A 22227-nucleotide genomic window follows, 5' to 3' on the forward strand; every position below is an offset into this window, starting at 1 on the left:
TTGTGTTGGGTGTGCATGTATGGGTGTGAAGTGTGACCCAGAAATAATTGCTTATGCGCGTGTATGTGTATGTGCTGTTTGTGCGGTGCCTGTGTGATTTTTGTGTTTGCTTGTTTTTGGTTTGTGAGTTGTGTTTGTGCTTCTGAGTGTGCGTGTGTATGTACATGCACGCTTGAGTGAGTATATGCGAAAAGACCCGCCTATGTAGTCGCCTGCCTGATTGCGTGAGCCTCCGCATGCGTGACTGTGTGTGCGTGCGTATGTATCTTTGCTTGTTTTTGTGTGTGTGCGCGCGCGTGTTTGTGTAAATGTTTATTTCCGTGCGTGCGTGCGTGCGTTTACATTTATTGTATTTATCTAGGTTCTAAAATTTTTGTTTTGCTTACTCGCTTCATCAAAATGTGGAAAAATTTCAATTAGTTTTGTTAAATTTTTATTCAAAAGTTTCATTTGATCGCTTGAGCGTAAATTGTGCAAAAAAGCTAAAGACATTTTAAAAAGTTAGGTTTCAAAATATGACCGAAGGAGTAGCACTGTTTATTTAAACATTGGAATCTTGATAAGGATCTGAAAATCAAAAAATTTCGAAATACTCTCAGGGAACTGTAGATATTATGCAAATCTATTTTGGGAAAAAATGAATGTTTTCTTTACTTCAGTTAATAGCATTTTTAATTTTCGCACATGAGATACTATATTTTCTCAACCGCAACCGTAAAAATGCTCTTTTAGGTCATAATCCGTGTAAAATAGTTTCCTTTCCTCAAAGAAAGAAGATTTGGAAGGTGACTAAACTCAGAATTGTGTTTTTTCAATGTTTACATGATTTTGGTTAGCCATGACAATCTCTACGAACTGTAATATCAATTGGTCTTTCCCATTACAGCCCCCAGCACAGTGGTCAGATATCCTATAGCCCCCCCCCCCAATCATGGTAATTATATCATTATGGGGGGCTATTATAATTTCATGGGGGGCTATAATGGGAAAGACCCGATACCAGTACAGACCATGCTGCTTTATCAGTTAAAGTTTTCTTTGAAATAACTTTAATTTAGACTCCAATCGTTGGCCTTGGAGAATCGCTGAAGAACATTTGGAAGACTGTTGCTACCGTAATTTAGCTTCTTTTTTGCAGTTGATGTCTGGAGCAACCAAAACTTCATCCTGACCCTAAGATTTTTGTTTCTGCAAAGCTTCCTTGAGTTCAGAATAAAACAATTTACATAACTTGATTTTTTCCAGGCGCCAAGTTTTTTGAATTTGTTGCTATTGTGAGTAGCTGCCCCCTCTAACGACTCTATGAGAGCAGAAATTGCGAACATAGCAGGCAGATTGCCGGAATATAGCCGCCGTTGACGCATATCGGGATTGAAACAGAAAAAGAAAGCAAAGACACAAATTTACCGATTTTATTTGCTAAGTTTCATAAAAGTGCTCTTACTTGGTTTCAGTTAGATTCTATTACTTAATATAATTCAGCTTCTAAACTGAAAGCTACTAAACTCAATAATAATGCCAGCTAGCAACCGCTTTAACGCAAATTGATAACCTAATGTACTATGACTTAATGACCAGGCTGTATCAGTTTATTCAGTTTCTTTTTATTTGCTCTTTAATCTTTGACTGTATTCTCTCCAATGCGTAATTCACTGCGTGAAGGTAATTAAGTCCATTCAGTTGAAACAGTGAGTGAGGTAATTCAGGAGTTAAGCGTGAAAATCCTGACTTATGTAAAGGGAAAAACGAGATCAAATGTAAAGCGAAATGAAAAACATAGCATGACAAGTCCCGGAAAACAATCCAAAGAATTGAATTTAAAAATGAAAGTTAGAACTACTGCATCTGAACAGCGCATCAACTAATATTGGCAGCCAAAAAGGCATACAGTCCCAAAATTGTAGAACCTAAAACAACCAAACAAACTAAACCAAAATTTAGTCATTGCTATGACTCCTGAAGCTTTTACCTTGAAGGTCAAAACTTATCCACATAAAAATAGTCATTAACCCACGTGCCTTGTAAGGGGTTCATTGTCACCACCAAAGATAAACATGAAAAAAACCGATAATTGCAATTTTTTTTCAGTTTCTAAATTATTCAAATACACTATGTTCAAAACAACTTCTGTAGCCTGCCTCTCGAATCAATCCTATAACCCATCAGAAATATTCATCAGCAAGAAATTGATTGGCATTGGAGGTCGATAAACTCAGGAAATGGTTAAAAATTCCAAAACAATTTGAAAAATTCAAACCATCGAATTTTTGATTAAATTGGTGATATTAGTATCTTAAGAACCTTTCTTGCGAAAAAAATATCGTACCCCAAGTTCGAGCCAGGGAAAATTTTCACTGACGCTTAAATATCGATAGAGTCGGAACATGATATTTTTCAAAGCACTGCAAAAAAATGTCAAACATTGTCACAAAAAATGTAAACAAAGCGTGATAATAAAATTTTGGGTTCCATTTCAGTGACTCTACCAACCGTACAGTCAACTTCCATCAAACCCTGGAGGAGTTTCCTTGACCCCTGGGAATAATCTCAAGAAATTACACTTCGAAAAAAAGTGAGAAGAACTGCAAGTTATATAAAAAATATTGTTAATATTTGTGACCTGAAATTGTTGAAAACCAATCCTTTGCGAATGAAAAATTTCCACTAACCTATTGTCAAACACTAGACAAAGTTTCTTGGACCCTGCGACCGGAAACACTGATTAAATGAAAGTCAAACCTAATAAAAAATGAAAATTTTATCAAAGAATGCAACAATTTGTGATGTTAAAATGTTGAAAACCATTCCACTGCCGCCAGAAAGTAAACAGTTACCTATTATAAAACCACAGAGGTTGTTCCTTAGCACCTAGATATAAAAACACTTAAAAATTTAAAAAACTTAAAAATGAGTATAAATTTGCGTGTTTATGTTTGGAGTACCAAAACATATAGCTCACAAAATGGTCATAAAGTACTTATGCCTTGTAAAAGACCTTCACCAGCTTTCAAAAACATCAATTTTAGACTGCTCCCACAAAACAATCAAAAACTGGCAAAAAACTCGAAAAAAAACTGGCAAACTCCTAAACGCGGCTAGGGACCTCTTATGAACCTTGATGCCCACCGAGCTTTATCTTTTTATACCGTTTTGAAAGCTCAAAGTCATGATAAAAGTTGTAAAAAATTTCTTACAAAGAAACATAGCCGGACCAATCCTGAAAACAATGGAAAATATCTTTGCCAAGTAGCCTGTCGAATTTCTATTGCGAGCATCACAGAAGAGGAAAATTATTTTAACTGAATAAAAAAATTAACTAAAAGGTAATTTATAACAAAAAAAATCAATTTGTATTAGTACAAATACAAAGGCAAAACAATATACCAAGCACTCGAGACAACCTAATTGCTCACACAAATTGGAACAGTCGAAAAAATCAAAAAAACATAACAAAATTGACGAAATAATTTGCTTGATACCAAAGAACGGGTATTTAATTTGCAATAGAAACCACCCATGAGCATTAAGCATGTAACCAGTGACAATAAAAGCAAAATAATACAAACATAAACCGACTAACGTCGTAGAAATTGCTCTCGGATGAAAGGCGGCGCAATTTAATTTGGGGCTTTTGCCTAAATAAAGACTTCTTTATGGCTGCGAAAACAAGAGCCCACGGTAGGATTCCAACCCCGACCTCCGGAGTCCGATTCCTTCACCTCCACGGAAATTTTATCCCCTTGGCTGTCAGAGCCTTGTCATCGAGTATCTAACAATCGGTTTTATTTGAACAACAAACGTTACTTCGGAGTTAGAGCAATTAAAATCACTCAAAATCAAGTGCGTGAAAAAGTCGCTTTAGAAGTCAAAGAATAATCTAAAAAACTTAAAAACTATCAAGCTAAAAATTCGCATAAAAACGATACACGTTTGCGATAATTGCTTCTCATTCGAGAGCAATTCATAGGTCAGTAATCGCTAAAATAGCCTTAAAATCAAAGAATTAGTTGAAAAGCCTTCAATTTAGCGTAGAACTCCCTTTAATTACCGAAAACTTTCCAAACCTTATCCAGACAACCTCAAAACAATAACTTAAGTCTGAAATAACCTCTTGGACAACATAGAAGTTTCAAAAAACAAAAAAGATCGAAAATGCACCACGTGAGCAAATTTGCTCGCTTAGCAAAAAATTTGTCACACCTACATTTTTCGCTGTGTTTCAAAAGAAGGCAAGAACAAAAGAACCACTCTCTCTTTTCTCCGCTCATCGATTTTGTTCACTGAAACAACTTTCGCAAACTTTATTCACTCCCTGAACTTCCGGTTTTCTTGCTCGCTCACTTATTAGAAAAAAAACAGAAAACCATAAAGCCTCTTCGAGTCTTAAAACAGACAGAGCACCAATGAATCCAATTCATGGATTGCAAAAGAGGAGAGCGCCTAAACAATAGTCATTGAGAGGCTGACGGCGGCTTTAAAAACTGTTAGTTCTGTATTTTTCTTCCAAATTAGTACAGTGTTCCCTCACGGAGAAAAATTTTTGCTCCAATGACCACTGAGATATTTATAAAATCAACTTGCGATTTAGCGTAAAATTCAAAACGACGAAAGCTAGGGCTCTGACAGCTGTTATTTTGTTTTTATCCACTTCCCTGTGGCACGATCAGAACAAATTAGGCCCTCCTAGCTCAGAAAATTAGCAAATTTGGAAAGAACTTTGGTGACAAAAACATAGTCAGCAGCGTTAATTTGAATTTTACTAATTACTGTTCTGGTGTCTCAAATCGAAAATGAAGGACACGTTGACAAGCACTGCTTCATATACCTCAAACCTAATTTTAACTTTAACGTTAACGAGGACAACGACAATTTTGACATCTATATGGATAGCGTGTCGTTAAAAAGAGCAAAAATAGATGTGTTCAATTATTTTCGAACGATAAATAAATACAAGCTTTTCCATCTATAGCACACTGAACGAGGGATAATTAATAACCGGGTTTGACGTTTAAAAGTTAATTCAGTCAATATATGGTCGCTGCTGAAGCTGAGTAGGTTGTAGATCACATGATGAGGTTGCGAAAGAGGCGGACTAGCAAGCGAATGGTTTAAGCACGTTTATCTGCTTTCAGGAACAATTTTCTGAGAAACTCCATCTCTTGCGTGTAATCTTCCAGTAGGAAGTTGTCGATTATTTCCTTCTTAAACTCTTCGAAGGGAAATACATGCGTCAAACTATTGTAGTAGTTAACAAAACTTAAATAGTCTTTGTTAGTCCTCGTCAAGTTTACTATCATGGCTGCCAGTTCCTGCTTTTCAGGCAAAATGGCCAGGTCGCGCGTGTCCGCAAACACGAACAGAACATCCACTGGTTTAAATACATTGCACAAGTCTGAAAAGTGAGATCTGGCTATTTTCAGCCTGGCTCTTTCTGGACTTGATAGTGTGCTCTCGGAACCACTTGACGAAACTCCAGGGGATCCGACAACAGTCGGGACGCTGCTTTGCATCTCCGGGTGCTTTTGGAAGGGCTTAGAAACTTGTGGAATAAAAGAGGTTGATACAGGTACATGGCTATTAACAATTGTGGGTTGAGAGAGCTTTTCATTTTGGTACTGTAACGCTGTATTATCGTGAACGTCAGCATTCCTATCGTATGCATCAAACGCACCTTGTGCAAATACGGGTCCATTGTTCGAACTCATTTGAGAGACATCGTTACTGTTAGCACCATGATAGCCTCCATGTTGTTCAAGTTGAGCACCAATTCCCATGACGAGGGAATTGTTGGTGGAATTATCGTCCAGCCGACTTGATTTGGAACCACGGTCAGCATTGATAGCCGCCGATGAGGAAGCAGCCGTTCGTGTATCACTTGATGCTGCCTCTCTCACTGCAGTTTGAGGCTGTGGCGACTGGACACTGGGCGATGATGTTGATGACGAAGAAGTTCCTGAATCACATTTGTCAACATGTCACATCTGTTTCCTTCCCCGCGAACAATTATTTCACATTATCCAGAATGAACAACTATCTGGGGATAACAATTACTTACTGTACTGTATGCTACTAAGAACCATAACAATCCAATGAGTTGAAAAACTAACAACTGAGCTATCAGAAGTTATATCGGAAAACTTTTAAAAACTAAGCATATGATTCTATATAGACTAAAGTGAACAAAGGAATTCCAAAAAATCTTTAAAATGAAAAATAAAAACAACGTAACTTGAGTGGCGGTTTCAAAATTATCAAAAACGAATTAAAAAGACAACACAGCATTCACCCTACGTATAAATAAAAAGCAAACAAGCAACGAGCGGTAGTGCTGTTTTCCAGTCCGAAGAAAACCAAAGCACAAAATTACAAAAAACAGAAAAAATTTAAACATAGCCGGCAGATTGCCGGAATAGCTGCGAAAGAATAGACCTGCATGCCATATAATAGAGATAGAAACAGATACAGATCTAAATTGAAAAAAAAATCGACACCGCTCAAAAAATTAGGTAAAAAACATTCAGCGATAAATTAATAAAGCATGTTTAAATTCATTCCACAGAAGCCTCTTATTAGGGACCTTTACTGCGCATATGAGTTCCTTTGACCTTAAACAAATTCAAATTAAACTTAAAAGGCAAACTCAAGTTTTAAAAGGCAAAAGTCATTTTATTGAGTGTGGTAAGTCACGTATGATCAAAATCTAATCACGCAAATAAATTAAAAAACTTTCGCTAAAGCGAGTGAGAAATGACGTCACGCGCGCAAATGCCGTTAGTGAGAGGAAGAAGTCATTCAGAAAATTTGACTTTTTCAGCTTTGCTGTGTGAACAAATGTAGAACGAAAAAAGAGCGTCAGACGACGAAACAAAAAAAACATAGCAGGATAAGTCCTGACGTACAATTCAAAGAATTTTCATTGACTAAACAGAAAACTTCACCTAGAACGGACTATGAATGGATTGGGAAAACCATTTAGAAAAAAATCCGATCCAAAAAATCGAAAAAACAGTAAAAATCAAAGTGAAATTGCCGCATGTGAACAAAAAACCACCATCGAAAAGGCGAATTTTTGTTCAAACACCGTTTACTCACTCTACTTTAAATTTCGAGCGAAAAAATTTCACGCCGCAAAAACACTCGCTTTTTCGCTCCACTTCCTGTATCGGCTTGACGAAAATCACAACTCCAATTTGACTTCAAAAATCATGAAAATGTGTGAACAGATCTTAAAAAAAGACAGCGCCCCAATACAATTCAAATTCTTTGAATTGTAAAAAACCAAGAGCACCGCAATATAGCTTCGCTCAGCTTACAGCTTCGCAGCTATAAAAATACAAAAACTGGAAAACAGCGAATATTTTTTCTTATAAAAATTGGCAGGAAAATGAGTCACAAAATATATCCGTCTATTGAAGTTTTTGCCAACATCAAGATATTCAACGTTGAGATATACATTTTCCACTACTTCCACCGAGAGACAAAAGACAGAATTTACAACACCTGTCGGCCAGATTCAAATTCTCAAAAACTGTTCAAATAATCGTATCCGAGTCAATGAAAAAATTAACTACCAACTAAAAATAACAAATAAACGCCCATACAGCAAACACGTGCTAAACCTAAAAAAATCAAATTTGAAAACTAGTAATGCTAAGAGTCACAAAAGCCAATGGCTAAAAAATGGAGCGAAAGCCTGCGGGGGGTTTAGCGGCGGATTACTGGTGGAGCAAGGTGCAGGTTTCTCATAGACGGTTTCCGTCAATCGCATACTTAGTAGAAGACTAGTAGAAGACAGTTTCTCAGGACCAAAAGTCAAATAGGTCAGACGAAAACTAAGATAAAAAATCGGTTGTAAAAAATAGCATAAGTCCACCGAGACTATAATCATTGTTATAATCGTCACGTGAGAGCAATCAATCACTACTCTAAAAGTTACCTGTCACTGACATCAAACAGACAAAAAATGTGTAAACAAATTATTAAAGTCGGTCAAGAAGAAACTAGCAAAATTATCCAATTGAACCAAAAAATTGGAAAATTCAATTAAAAAACTCCATAAAATTAGAAAAAAAGATTCACGCAATCAATATTATAAATTTCTCACGAAACATAACGCAAATTTGTTTTAAATTTAAAAACAGAAACTGTACGAAATAGATTTGAAAACAGAAAGTGCATTTAAAAAACAGAAACTGTAAGAAAAAAAAATTTTAATAGCTTGTATCGAAATTGGGAATAGAAAATGCTTATATCACCGAAATAGCTATAAAATCTGCAAAATGGATAAAAAAAGGCACCTATTAGCGTGTAACCTCCATTGGTTACCGCGACATTTCAAAGAGCTATCAAAACAACAAGATTAAAACTTCATTATAAAATAACAAACAAATTTTTTTAAGAAAAAGTTGCTTGCTTAAAAAACCGCATCTGATAAAAACAATTCAATCGCTGTGAATATTTTACCCACCCATATTCTTTGATATTTCAAAAGAAGGTTTGATCAAAATAAACGCTGCTTTCTTCGCTCTTCTAATTGGATCACCAAAACAGTATTTGAGATTTATTTACTCCCTGAGCTTCCGGTGTCGCTCACATAAAAAAATAAAGAAGACTCCAGAATCCATTCGAAGAAAAGATCAGTTAGACCCAGCCAAATGCTACATATCATACAATATTTTGTCTTGTTTTATCTCGTTTACCAATCAATTTTTGCAACAAAAACTGAGGAAAAATATAACAAAAAATAAGAACGAAGGCTTATAATTACCCGTCTTCGCCTCTTTCGATTCCACGCCACCTTTTCCCAATAGAACCGTTATCAAAGTTTTTGTTCAGCTAAAGACAAGGAGCATCAAAGAAAGAAACATACGCTGTATATCGCCGGAAAAAGACGCCGTTGATTCCCCTAAACCCAAATAGGATTGAAAGAACAGAAAATGAAAAATTGATTAATGTACGAAAACAAAATTAAAGTGCGAACCACTTCGAATTGATTGTGTTGTAAGACAAACTCCTGCTTCTTAATGAGAGGATACAGATGCCAGAATCAATACAAATAATTATTAGAGATGGTAACAAAAACGTCCAAGAACAAAGTTGAAGTAGCCGGCATCTAAAATTGGGCTTTACAGGTTTATCCCTTTATTAATTTTGATTTCGTTTTTGATAATGATTCTGTTCATTTAGACTGCTTTAATGATCAACCGATATAAAAGCAATTTGAGCAGAATGAGAGAAAAATTAAATAAGCCTAGAGAATTCAAAAAGATCAAGTAAAATGTCGAAAAAAATACAAAATGAGGTACGCATAAACGAAAGAACGAGCTCATAAGAAGTTTCATTGACGACTTGAGCTCAGAAAAATTGAACGCGACAGATAACATTCCGAAAACTAATCGGAAATCATCGCAATGTGGTCTAATTCTGCATACTTACGTCTTCAAAAACATTTTTTATTGCTAAAATTTGCAGAAAAACATGCAGGCTAGCAGAAATCAGGCTGCACATATAAGCAGCAAACAGAAGGAAGTTAGAAAAAGTAGCAAAAACTTCAAAAAATTGCTCATGTTTTTGACGCCTTTGTTCGTAAAACTAAATATAAGCAACTAAAATTTAGTACCCAAGTTTTCAAAAACCTTCGTTGGCTTCTAGAGGTCAAAAACCTCAAAAAAAACAAACATTACAAAAATTTGCGAAAGAGCGCAATATTATCACTTTTCCTTAACATTAAAAACTAATCAGTAATCTATCTTGAAGCCCAAAAACGTTGCTTTGGCCCCTAATGATTGAAAAAATCGAATAATGATCAAAACTTTCAATTTTTTTTTGAAATTCATCACAATAAGTTTCCTTTTAATATTCGGAAAAGCATTCCCTTGCCACTAGGAACTCTACAGCAATCTAATGTTAAATCCTAGAGAACTTGCAAATTGTCAAAAAATGAAAATTTCAAATTTTATTGAGAAAAAACGCCAAAATTCGTGCTGTTAATATCTTCAGAACGAATTCTGTCTCTATAGAAACCTTTGCGTAACCCATTTCCAGGTCCTAAAAAAATTCAGCTAACTCTAACATCGAAAAACTTAAAAATACAAAAATTTTCAATAACTTTTAAAAATCAATATCAATTTCTGAGCTCTGACATATAGCTCAGAAATTGGACTAAAACTCAAGAAAAGTGAAAAATTGCACCATTTTGGTCTCAAAACTACAAAAATGACCTTTTCCTACAAGCATTGGAAAGCCTAGTAAAAGCGGCTAAGGGCAAATTTTGAGGCCCCAAACTTTGTTTTGAGGAAATCTTGTAACATCGCCTCTGTAAATCTCTTACTAAAAATACGTCCCACTAAACAACAAAAAGTAATTTAAAAAGTCGAAAGAGCAAAAAAGAAATAAACACAAAATAACTAAAATTATTTCAGTAAAAACTGGCCCATCAAACTTTCAAATGTCCCCAGTATTAAAACAGCCAATCGAATAGCTCTCAAATATAGCCACCAGCAAGATTCCCAAATAGCTGCGAGATAGACTTCCATGCAGTAAAATACAGATAGAAACACAAAGAAATGAGAAAAATTATAGCGGCCACCTTAAAAATTTTAATTCGAAGAGAAAACTAAAAACTAACATTGAAAACATTTTTGGGTGCACAAAATTTTGACAAGGGACAAGTTCAAACTTTAATCCTCGGTGAGAGAATCACAAGCATCAACCACTCTGCTATCAGGCCCTTGTCACCGTTTATCTTACAATCGAATTTTGTTTTAGCAACAGACATAATTTCTGAATGCCAGCAATTTAGGCCATGAAAAAGTCAAGCGAAGATTGTTATAGAACAAATGCATAACAAAAAAGAGCATCAGTCTACGAAAACAAAAAACATAGCCGGTAGAATACCGGAAACGACTCGAATCGTCGTGCAAAATAATCTCCCTAATTCGGACAAAATCAGAATATCGAAAAAAACACAAAAAAAAAACAAAAATAGTAGACCATGGGGGGGGGGGTGGGGGGTAGGTACGTGGGGGGGGGGGGAGGGGTAGGTACGTGGGGGGGGGGGGGGGTAGGTACATGGGGGGGGCGGCAGTTCTTGGGGGCGGGGTAGATAGTTAAATGGGATCAATTTTTCTCAAATTGACCTCTTCACCTTGAAATACAGACTGTTACCAATTACTATACATTACAAACTAAGCTATTGTTAAAGTCCAATTTTCGAAAACAGAAGTCAACAATCAAAAACTGAGGTAAAAGCTCGAATAGAAAGAAGTCAAAATTGAAGTCATGAACAAACTTGCTTTCTGTTAAAAAAAACCTGTAGAATATCAATACTCCTCTTCGAGTCGTAAAAACCAAGAGACCCGCAATATAGAAACTTATTGCTTTTTCTATCAGCTGCCTTGAAATAACGTTCAGTTAGAGTGATATACACTCAAATAATTTTTCCTTCAATGAGGAAAGTTAATTTTGAGATTGAGTTAAGTCATGTTTGACCAAAAACCTAATCACACGAATGGACAAAAACATAGCCTACTAACGTCGCACGAATAGCTCTCCGACGACTGTCGAGCGGTTGGCTTCGTCAGCAGCTCCCTACGGTTTAGGGATGTTAGAATTGGTTTAATTTAGGGGGCGCGGAGTAAGCGCGGCGGGGGAGCACATGAGTGGGGGAGGGGGAGGAGGAGGGTCGTCGAGAGCTCTGAGGAACGAGTAGAACGATCCACCTGTGCTGGGCATTTGAGGGGGTGAAGGGGGACTGATGTAGTGGGGTCAAACTCCAATTACCGACCTTCACATCAAGAATTTATGTCTCCAAAACAGTTTTGGTGAATCACACTTAGCGTCTAGTAAGCCGCAAGGTACTGAGAGAACTTAATTCCTCTGGCCGTTACCGTTAATTGAGGACGATAAGTCAAATGGGTCAGAAAAAAAATCGGTCAGGCGAAAAATCGCATAAAAACCACGACTAATACAATAGCTCTAAATCTCTGTTTGAGAGCAATTAAAGACTCGCTCAACTAATAGTGAAGAATTATGTCACGCATGGAATTCAGTCGAAGTGGAATGAAGGGACGAACAAGCAGCTGGTTTGAAGTGAGCGTGACCTCATATGTTTTCAACAAAAATCTTGACAAAATAAAAACCAAGAGAAGGCCAATGATAGCTCCCTATTGCCGCTTTTACAAAGATGTGCGCAGAACAATGCAAACATCGGCCAACGTTGTCAAAGCAAAGTCAATCAAATATCTTTACCACAAAAAACAATCAATATCAATCAAAAGAAAAGATGACCCAACTAATTTAAAAACACTTCAATATAAAACTCCAAATACAAAAACAAATTGCAAAGGGATTTAATTTTTTCAGTCAATGTGTTTCACAACTATTTTAACCCGTAATTGTACGTTAAGATGCATTTTTGATCATCGGACGAAAATATCAGATTTAGATGCAATTTTGATCTATTTTGTCATTTTTGCCATTTCAGAAGGTTTTTGCAGCACAAAATAAATCAAAATTGCATCTAACTCAATATTTTCTTGCAATGGTCAAACATGCATCCAAACGTACAATTAAGATTAAAATACTTGAGAAGTACATTGGCTGGAAAAATTAAGATTCAAAACTACTATACTGCTATCAGAAGCCGCATGTGGTCACAGCAAAATTTCGCTCGATTTTTAACACCTACTTTTTTGCTCATCTGCCCAAAACGGGTATGAACAAAACGACCACTCTCTCTCTCTCTTCTCTCCGTGTTTCAATTTTGTTCAACAACAGACAAAAATTAAAGTTTTTAACACGTGTGACGTTTACATCCTGTTTCAGAACAACTCTATCGATTAAATAAATCTCCATAACTCCTCTTTGAGACGTAAAAAGACCGCGCCCCAATACACTCAAATCCTTTGGATTGTAAAAAAATAGCGCCGCAATAATAGTTGGCTGAGCATACGAGGGCGGCTATTAAACTATACTTAATACACCGCTAAATTTATTTATAAATTGTTAGTCGTAAGATCTTATGAACAGACTAATGCTTGTTTTTGCAGCAATGACGGTTCCGTGTAGCCTAACAAGAGGTGTGTGGAATAGCCATTACATCTAATATTTACCATTATAAAGGTGCCAAATATCAATCCTAATATCAATCCTCAATATAATCTGCAGGGGGGTTCCAACTCCGATTTGCACCGATAATGCCTCTGCCTCGACATCTCATTACTTTTGCTCGCAAACAGTTGACAAAGAAGAGAAAAGTTAATCAGTACAGTCAACTCCCAAAAACAAATAAGAACATGTTCAGTGATAAAAATTTAGAAAAGTGTGAGATATTAGGATATTCGTCAAACGACGTAAAGAAACGGGTTAAAGGGGAATGTCTGCAGGAAGTCGCGTATTGACAACCCGAGCAAAGATTCTACTAATGAGCAATCCCTAGATAGAATAAAATGAAACGCAGGAAAACTAAAGATATCGAGATCACTTAAAAGACAGCAAATTGAGGTCCTTCCTCAATATCACTAAAAAGAGTTTACCCAGAGCAACCCCTTTCATGCAACTTACTTCCAATCATTTCTTGTTTAAGAAGGTAGAGCAAAAATAAACTAAAACTTCGAGTAAAAGGAATTTCAACCGTTCGACGCAATTCCGCTGTAGGTCAGCGTTTGTCCGATAACGGTTTTGGTTCTCAGATCACCAATCAGTTTCGAACAATTTCTCATCTCAGAAGGTTAAATAGAAAGTGAAAACGGTCACATCAGTGGGCGAGAAAATCAAAATTTATCGTTTCAAGGACAGCTTCAATCAGCTAACGGTTTCGAACAACCGACGGACAACAATAGCGCAAACAGTAAAAGCAAACAGTTGAATTATGTCCGAAAAAAATTGATTAACTGCTCTCTCTATAGACTTAAAGAACCAAAACAATCCGAGCTCGTAAAAGTCGTTTTTATCATAAGCTTGCTCTCCAAATGTTTCTGTCTCCAAATCTAAATTCTGTCGACATCAAAGTATTAAGTTTACCATTTTAAATATGCAAAAATGCCCTATAAAGTTCCGAAAATTATTTTTGCCGACTCAATGCTAGTTTTAACGATGCAGATATTCTAAAACACTTTATTTCTAAAACATAATTTGTTTGTTTATTTTTTTCCCACATTTCAGCTCCCCCCCCCCCTCCCAGTGAACGGGGAAAGCGCAACAACTATCGTGAGACCACAACAGATTACACCGGGCAATTTGAAAGAACAATTAACGGGATGAGAAAGATTTTTTGCGAATTGGGATAATGAACACAGATTCCTTTAATAAGTTGAAACGGTGAGGTGGAGGCTGAACGACGAATTAAAATCACTAAAGATGATTAATATACATTCATTATTACTTTTAGAAAAAGCACAAAATGTTTACATTTTCAAACAATGTTCCATCTTCAGAGGTCTCACTTATGCACCAAATTTAATCCGCCGTGTTAGTCTACAAATTATTCCATTTAATTAAAGGCAGACGTTATGTTTTGAATATTGTATTTCACATTGTTTCATAACAGCATGCTTTAAGGTCACCAACGTAGCTCATTTAACTTTGTCTCCCCCTTGTCAAACTTTTGACAGTTGTCAAATACTAGATGGTCTGGTCTACAGGAGCGCCCCGGAGGATAATGAGGGATCATTAATTGACCTCTTCGAACAACAATTTATATCTCTCAACAAGAAACCGAACAGCTTCTACAGGGCACAGAAAGTTCCGACAAACTAGAGTAATTTAAAATAGACAAAAATGCCTGATATCATGTGCATTCCTTTTTGTATTAATTATCTATTGACAATAAAGAGAAAACATTGCAGCATTGACTGGCAGAAGATAATGAACTGCTGACAAACCAAGTGATAGTTTTACTGCGATCAAAGTTCCGACCAAAGTTCTGATTATGCAAATGCTGCCAATAATTTTTCTGGCAAAAATCTGATAAGAATTTTGTTTGAAACATTTGTAGTGTTTGAATATGCAAACAAAATTGTTATCAGTTGGCAGTGTAATGAACTCGAATTACCTAATTCTGTTGATATATTACACGCTACTTCAGCTGTCAAATGCAGCGTCTGATGAACAAATTTTACTTATATTAGTTTTGGTAAAATAAGAGAAAGATCAAACACACTTCTTGGTTGATTGTTCCGACACCACTTTATAGGCGGAGGAAATATATGATCAACTGGTTTTTTTTGTTCAGTCAATTTTGGCCGATCGATATTTTTTATCGTAGAGAGTTGCGAGGGGCATCATTGGAAAGCCAGTAAAGCGTAAAATAAGTAATTAAAGCGTTCTTCTCAAATTCGTTTTTTTTTGGTGGAGTCGAGATATAAATTTATTAGATTATCTATTGATTTTCACTATGTCCTTTCAAAATTTTTGCACAAATGTTGTTTGATTGAGCTATAGACAAGTGATTTGCGAACAATGCAGTTGTTTCAAAGTTTTAACTCGTTTTTTGATAATTTACCCCTTTTTTCAAAAAAAGGCAAAAATCAGTTATATAGGGTAAAACACGTCTCAAGAACACTGGCCTACAACCTGCTCAGACGATCATCGTAAAATACATCGAGGGCTAGGTTGAATCTGTTCTCATTGAAGACTGGATTGCGAAAACCATTTAGTAAAATCCGATAAAAAAAAAACAAAAATTATTTTAAAAAAAACATAACCGATAAATGTCGGGCGAATTTCTCTCAAACGGCAAGCGGTTGGCTTCGGTAGTAGCCAGCTGGGGCTCATGAATGCTAGCATCAGAGAGGGCGGCTGGCGTGAGCATAGTTGGGGGGTTAGGCGATGGGGGGGGGTCAAGCGATGGTGGGAGGGTTGGGTTGTGAGAGCTGGACGACAGGGGATCCAAAATATCAGGTTGGAGGAGGATGGACGGGTGTTGGGGTTGCGGAGGTTACTGAAGGGGTGGCTGACTGAGGGGGTCAAACTCCCTCACACCCGAACCACTAAGAACCACCCCCTGAAAGACTAAGAACCACCCCCTCACACCCGAAATTGTCTCCTCAAAACAGTTTCGGTGAATTGCATACTTAGAGACTAGTAAAGCGTTAGGCTCTAAGAAAGCTGCTCGGCCACTTAATGCCCTCCGAGCGCTACCTGTTTATCCCATGTTTGTTGACGAAAAGTTTAATGGGTCCGACAAAAAAATCAGTCAAACAAAAATCTCAGAATAAAAACAATAAAAACAAAGACCGCAGGACTAATACAATTGCTACAAACTTCGTTTGAGAGCAATATATCAAAGTCAAATTGCCGTAGGCGAATAAAAACGGAGGTAAATTCAGCCAAACCTGTATCAAAACAACCCAAAAATTAATACGATTTCATAATTAAACCTCTAAACCGATAAATTTAGAAACTTTTAAAAAGCCGCACGTCAACAAAATTTTCGCTCGCATACAGAAAATTTTTTACACCGCAATACGAACACAAAAACCACTCTTTTAGTTGCACTCTTAATTTATGTTCAGCACCCAAACACCTCCAAAAATGTTAAAACGCGTTTCAATTCCTGCTTCAGAATTTCCTTCCATATAATTGTTTAAAAGAAAGACATTTCTCCAATACTCCTCTTCGAGTCGTAACAAAAAGACAGCGCCGCAATACAATTCAAATCCTTTGAATTGTATAAAACCAAGATAACCACAATATGGCTACACTCAGCTTGCAGCTCGGCAGCTATAATTAAAATTTATTTGTCTCACTCTCGTTAGCCAATTCATGAAAACTTTAGCTTCAAAAAAATTAGAAAATGAAGTCATGAATAACAAATCACATGGTAACGAAGTTTTTTCTATCTATTCTAGTAGTGCGCCTGAAAGTTACTATAGTTCCTTTACTAGTTGCTAGCTGAAGTTTAGGGAGCCTATCTTTAGTGAGCGAGGGAGGGGGAAAGGGAGAAGGGTTATCTAAACCACCAACATTTCCTCTTTCCAGTGTAAATTTTCAGTTACGCAGAGTCCGGCGGGAGAAGGGATGCGTGGTGCTGGGGGTCGAACTTTATCCACCAGAACGTGGAGAGAACAACAGGCGTGTGTACCCCTTGCCTATAACCCACTTTTGATGTTATTTTTTCAAAGTCAAGTAACCTATTCTTAAAACCAGCGTTTACTATTTTTAAAATGCAGCAAAATTTGTGGCATTTCAACCTCTGCGGCAATGTATTTAGGAACTTTGGCAGTGCAGGCTTCCTGCATTTTCACAGCACAGAATTCGTTGACCAATTCATTGACTTCACATTGGGACACTAACCTATTTCTTGGAATGGATTGAGAAGATTGGTGACTTGATTCGGAGCAATTGTAGCTCCTCCCAGCCTGTTTGCAGAGGAAACTGCCACAGGCGATTGCAGGTTATGAAGGTGCAGACCAAAAGCACCTAGACCACCCCCACTACCAGGCTGCACACCCGCACGGCCAAGTCCTGCCTGAAATCACACGCTATGTATAAATTCTTTTAACGACTATGTTAAATCTACGACTATAAGTTTCAGTAGAATTTTAAATTACATTGAAAAACTCACAAAATTGTTCATAATTTCAGAATTGTTCAGAATTAGCTATTGTGCCTTATTATTTTCTACAAAAATGATAAAACGTAGATATATGTAGATATATAGAGTCTTCGATCAGAGTAAAAATCAAGTAAAAAATCAATCAGAGCCTTCGAGGCAAGTAAAAATCGATCAATGTTAAATACTTTGTTTTAAATTCAATCGCCCGGTCGGCACACAGAACAACATCGAGCATTTCGCCTCCATAAAAAAATTTTAGAAAATTTAGCAAAATTTTAAAAAATCATTCAAAACATTTTAAAGAAATCCGAAAACGAAAAAAAACAAGGATGCTCGCTAATGTGTGTTCACACATAATGTTCTGACCCCACTCATCCACACTTTTTACTTAATTGTCTACCATATGAGGAAGAGAAAGAAAACTATCAAAAATACACGCTCTTCTGAGGTAATTTGTTATTGAGTTACAAAAAAAACTGTTTCAAAAGCAAACAACTAAATTAACTAAATAACACCGCATTGGCGAGCCAGTGATATATGTCATTAGTAGAACTACGAGACGAGACAAACTACAAATACATTAATTATGGTCAAACTCAATATCTATTTTAAAAAAATAGCATCAAATGAAACCTTAACTAAACAAATAAACTTGTTCCTCGATTAGAAGCAAATTGGCCATCCCTTATAGACACTCGGTAGCAAGTCAAGAAAAACAAAAATAAACAAGCCATAACAACCATCAGCTTTCATCTAAAAATACTAGACTGGATTCTTATGTAACTTCATCGGAGCCATTGGGTTCAGTCATTAGTGGGACAATGAATGAAATAAGGCCAAATTGTACAGCCGATAAGACCTGCTATTGATGAGACTAGAAGACAAGATAAACAACAAAATCAATTAACAAGAACTAACGTTAAATCAGACCAAATATCAATATCTGATTTATATATCTCTATATATATATATATATATATATATATATATATATATATATATATATATATATACATATATATATATACACACACACATATATATATATATATATATATATATATATATATATATATGAAACAGGTTCTTTTATACCTGCCTAGGAAACCATTAAGAACTGTCAATATCCAGCATTTGTCATACAGAGAGATAAAAAGCGACAGAAATATTCAAAAATCAAAAACTCGGTTAATCTTTGTGAAAACGATGTCGAAGCTGTGAAAATCATGAGCTGATAATTATAGCCATATTATACTTTCAACTGTTTGCATTTCAAGGAGGGAATCGTCATTCAAATTGCCATCTGACATGAAAACGAAAAAAGAAAACTCAAAAATTTTCCAATATCCGGGACTCACCAAATTTTCATGAAAGCTCGATGTATCAGAGCCACAAAATCTTTAATTAAAAACAACTAGTATAAAGTATATTCTTCCTGTAGAAAGAAAATGTAACGTTTATTTACTAAGACTACTCTACAATTTGACAGAAATAATTCCCCGGAAATAAAACTTCAATCATGAGACCTCAAAAAGAACAACAGATACGGGCAGAAAAAAACTCAATTCCAGTTAAAGAAAACACTTTGTGGAAGCCTTAGAAAACCATGAAATCTCTGAAAACATAGTATATGATCATGTGTCCTCACTTTTACGTAAAGGTGAGCTTTCAATAACTGATTGTTGACAAGAAACTGTTCTTGTCTTTAAAAAACCTGAACAAAACGTAAGCATAAATTTTAAAAGACATCCCCAATAGAATCACACTTTTTGAATTACAAAAACTACGATGCGACCAAATTTAGCCTTGACATTACTGCCCATTGAAAACTAAAGAGTGATTGCTCCAAATTTAATTAAAATGATACAATTTAGATAATATAGCAGCAAAAAAATTATATCAAAATTAAATAATGCATTTTGGATAACGATGCTTGGAAAAAAATGATATTCAAAAAATCTTTTTTAATTCTAAATTCTACGCTGTACTGGTTTTCTGATGACATAAAACGACGCACAACTCTCTACGAAGAATATACCAATCGACCAAAACTGAATGAACAAAAAAACAGTTAAGCATAAAGTACATCCTGCACTAAGGTGGGTTCGAAAAGAACGAACAAAAATGAAGTTGCATGGTATCTTGAAGAATCGGTTAAAAATGCTGAGGCATTACAATAAAAATTTACAATATAGCTGACAACTGCTTTTCTCTTAAAAAGATTCAAATTCGCGAGCATCAATGATTGCAGTCCCGCTAATAAAAAGAACAAGAGAACAAAATTTCAGAAAACAGAAAATTACAGCTGACTTCACGGGGAGAAAGGATGATTGTTTAAAACGAGCAGATTTCGATAGAATAATTAACTTTTCAATACCAATTGTCATGAGTTGTCTTTTATCTCAACTTAATATGAGATCCTAATTCGAGTTGGGATGTTTGAGAATTTCAGTGGGTACAAGCTATTTGAACCGTTTTCATTTTCAGAATTTTCATTTCTTTAGAACAATTTTTTTTAACTAACTCTCGGTCAAATACGAGCCTTTTCAACTTTCCTTGCAAAGAAGTTCATTTAAGCCCATCAGCCTATAATCATCAAAAAGCTTTAAAAACCGAGGGCAATATGCCTAAAAATTTCTAAAAGTTTCTTTTTACAATCCCAACGTTCTGTTTTGAAAGTCATTGAGGAAATATTGTTTCTGGCAATAGTAATGATTGCAGTATTAACCCAAAAAAGGAAACCAATAATATACAACAAAGGTTTTATATGTCAGCACATTTTGTTTAGCGACAATTTTTTTTAAAGTTATCAAGTCCAATTTTTAAGTTTAACAATATTATTTTGTGTCAATGTTAGTTCACATAGATACCTTAGTTCAATTTAACAATTGCTGAAACAGAGATTTGCTTTATTTTAGCCTCTTTTATCTACTCTTGCGAATGAAAATGGAAAATGTGACAGACATAAAAAAAATTAAGCTCTTATTGCTTTATTTTTGTTATTGTTTCTTTTTAGTTAACGTCGCGTCTCCTAGTTGAACCTTTAATGTGCGCAAGTGGTTTATCTGGCAGTGTCGTTCTTGCTTTACAGTTTCAAGGAAATACAGAAAATTACGGCAGAAGAAAATAATTTTGGTCAAATTTTTCAGACTTTTGTTTTCATTACATCACTTATTAATTCGAGTGCTACCAATAATATTTCACGACACGAAGAAATTCGATCTTCAAAACTTGCAGAACTCTGACTACAGATCGCTGTGCTCGATAGTGGAAGAGCAAATATTAGTTTAAAAAAATCACGCAGTTTTCCCGGCTGTGCTTTTGACAAATATTTACGAAACGAGAGGAAAATGGCCGATTTGACGCTGACTCTGAGTATTTAAAGCTAAATTGTCAAAAAAACCCAGCCAACATTTTTGCAGAAGCTGGATAAAACAATCCAGCGGCCCTTTATTATGTTTGAAAACTAAAACCAATATTGAGAGGGCAACGAATCAACATGTAGAAAAATTTGAGCAAGAAATACTAAAAAAGTGAACCAAAATAGTCCGAAGACAAAATTTTGAAGCTCCATTTCCAATCAATAAAAAACCAATTGGTTCCTGAGGAAATGAGAAATACTGTAATTGAAGCCGTTTCACCACAATTTGACAAAACTAATTACAAATATCCGAAAAAGAACCAAAAATGGACAAGCCCACGAATTTCGGATAAATTGTCTTCAAACATCTGGGGAAATTTAATTCAGATGGAGCTGTAGCCTAGAGAATTTTCAAGGGCGCAAAAAAATTCGGAACAGAGGTGCAAACCCCCGACCTCTGGCGTACTAGACTAAAGCATTAACCACGCGGCTATCATGTCCTTGTAACAGCTTATCTTACAATCGTTTATTTAGTTTTAGCAACAGATTTAATTTCCGATCAATTTAGGTCACGTAAAAAAGAAGCCAAGCGTGAAAAGGTCACCCGAGAAGTAAAATCAAACGAATGTTCTAGAACTTAACGGTCAAGCAAAAACTTTGCATAGAAAAACGACACACACACGTTTACAATATTTGCTTCAAACTTCATTCGAGATTAATTCAAAACTTCCATTTAAAATAATCCACGCTCGACAGGCTTTCCACACTTATATCTTTCTACATGAAACACATCGGTCGGCCATAATTGACTAAACAAAAAATCTGAGCATATGATTAATCCCCCACTATAGTATGTCGGAACAAACATGTAGCAACCTAGATTTATTGAAAAAATTATTCTTTTCGTATTCGGCACAACTCATCGTTTTCAATATCCCATAGCATCCATTTCTGAATGATTCTCTTCTTAGCAGAATCCTAGACGCTATCGAGCCTGAACACTTAGAGTGAACAGGAAAGAAAAATCTCGATACGCGACAAACTTTAATTGGAAGGCAAACTACCTATCACTCAAAAAGAGTGAGCAAATTTAATTTACTTCATCAATTTTTCTCACTGAAAAAATGCCGCACAGTTTTAACTGGACATTTAAAAATACAAAATTTAAGTACATAAAATTCGGATGTATACCAACTTTTTTTGCAAACAAATGAAAAGTCAAAAAGAGCACAAGGAGTTCCTGAATTAAAGAAGCGCTAGTTCAGAAACACAATAAACTTACTTGAAATGCTTTCAGAATCAAAATTTG

The 22227-nt window shown here is 35.7% G+C and overlaps 1 protein-coding gene across 2 annotated transcripts in view; it reads right to left on the reverse strand.

Moving 5' to 3' along the window:
• Positions 1–4907: 4907 nt before the first annotated feature.
• Positions 4908–22227, reverse strand: part of LOC142344715 (uncharacterized) — a 38881-nt gene continuing 21561 nt past the window's right edge. The window contains exons 3-4 of one of the 2 annotated variants that reach the window (XM_075396590.1): positions 17296–17466; positions 4908–5953 (exon numbers count right to left, since the gene is read on the reverse strand). In XM_075396590.1, coding sequence (XP_075252705.1) covers positions 5109–5953; positions 17296–17466 — 1016 coding nt within the window. In that variant the 3' untranslated portion in view covers positions 4908–5108. Of the gene's footprint in view, positions 5954–17295; positions 17471–22227 lie in introns of both variants that reach the window. The other variant, XM_075396589.1, reaches the window with a different exon arrangement.

The sequence above is a fragment of the Convolutriloba macropyga genome, chromosome 8 (assembly GCF_964194025.1).
Source record: "Convolutriloba macropyga chromosome 8, txConMacr16.3, whole genome shotgun sequence".
NCBI lineage: Eukaryota > Metazoa > Xenacoelomorpha > Acoela > Convolutidae > Convolutriloba > Convolutriloba macropyga.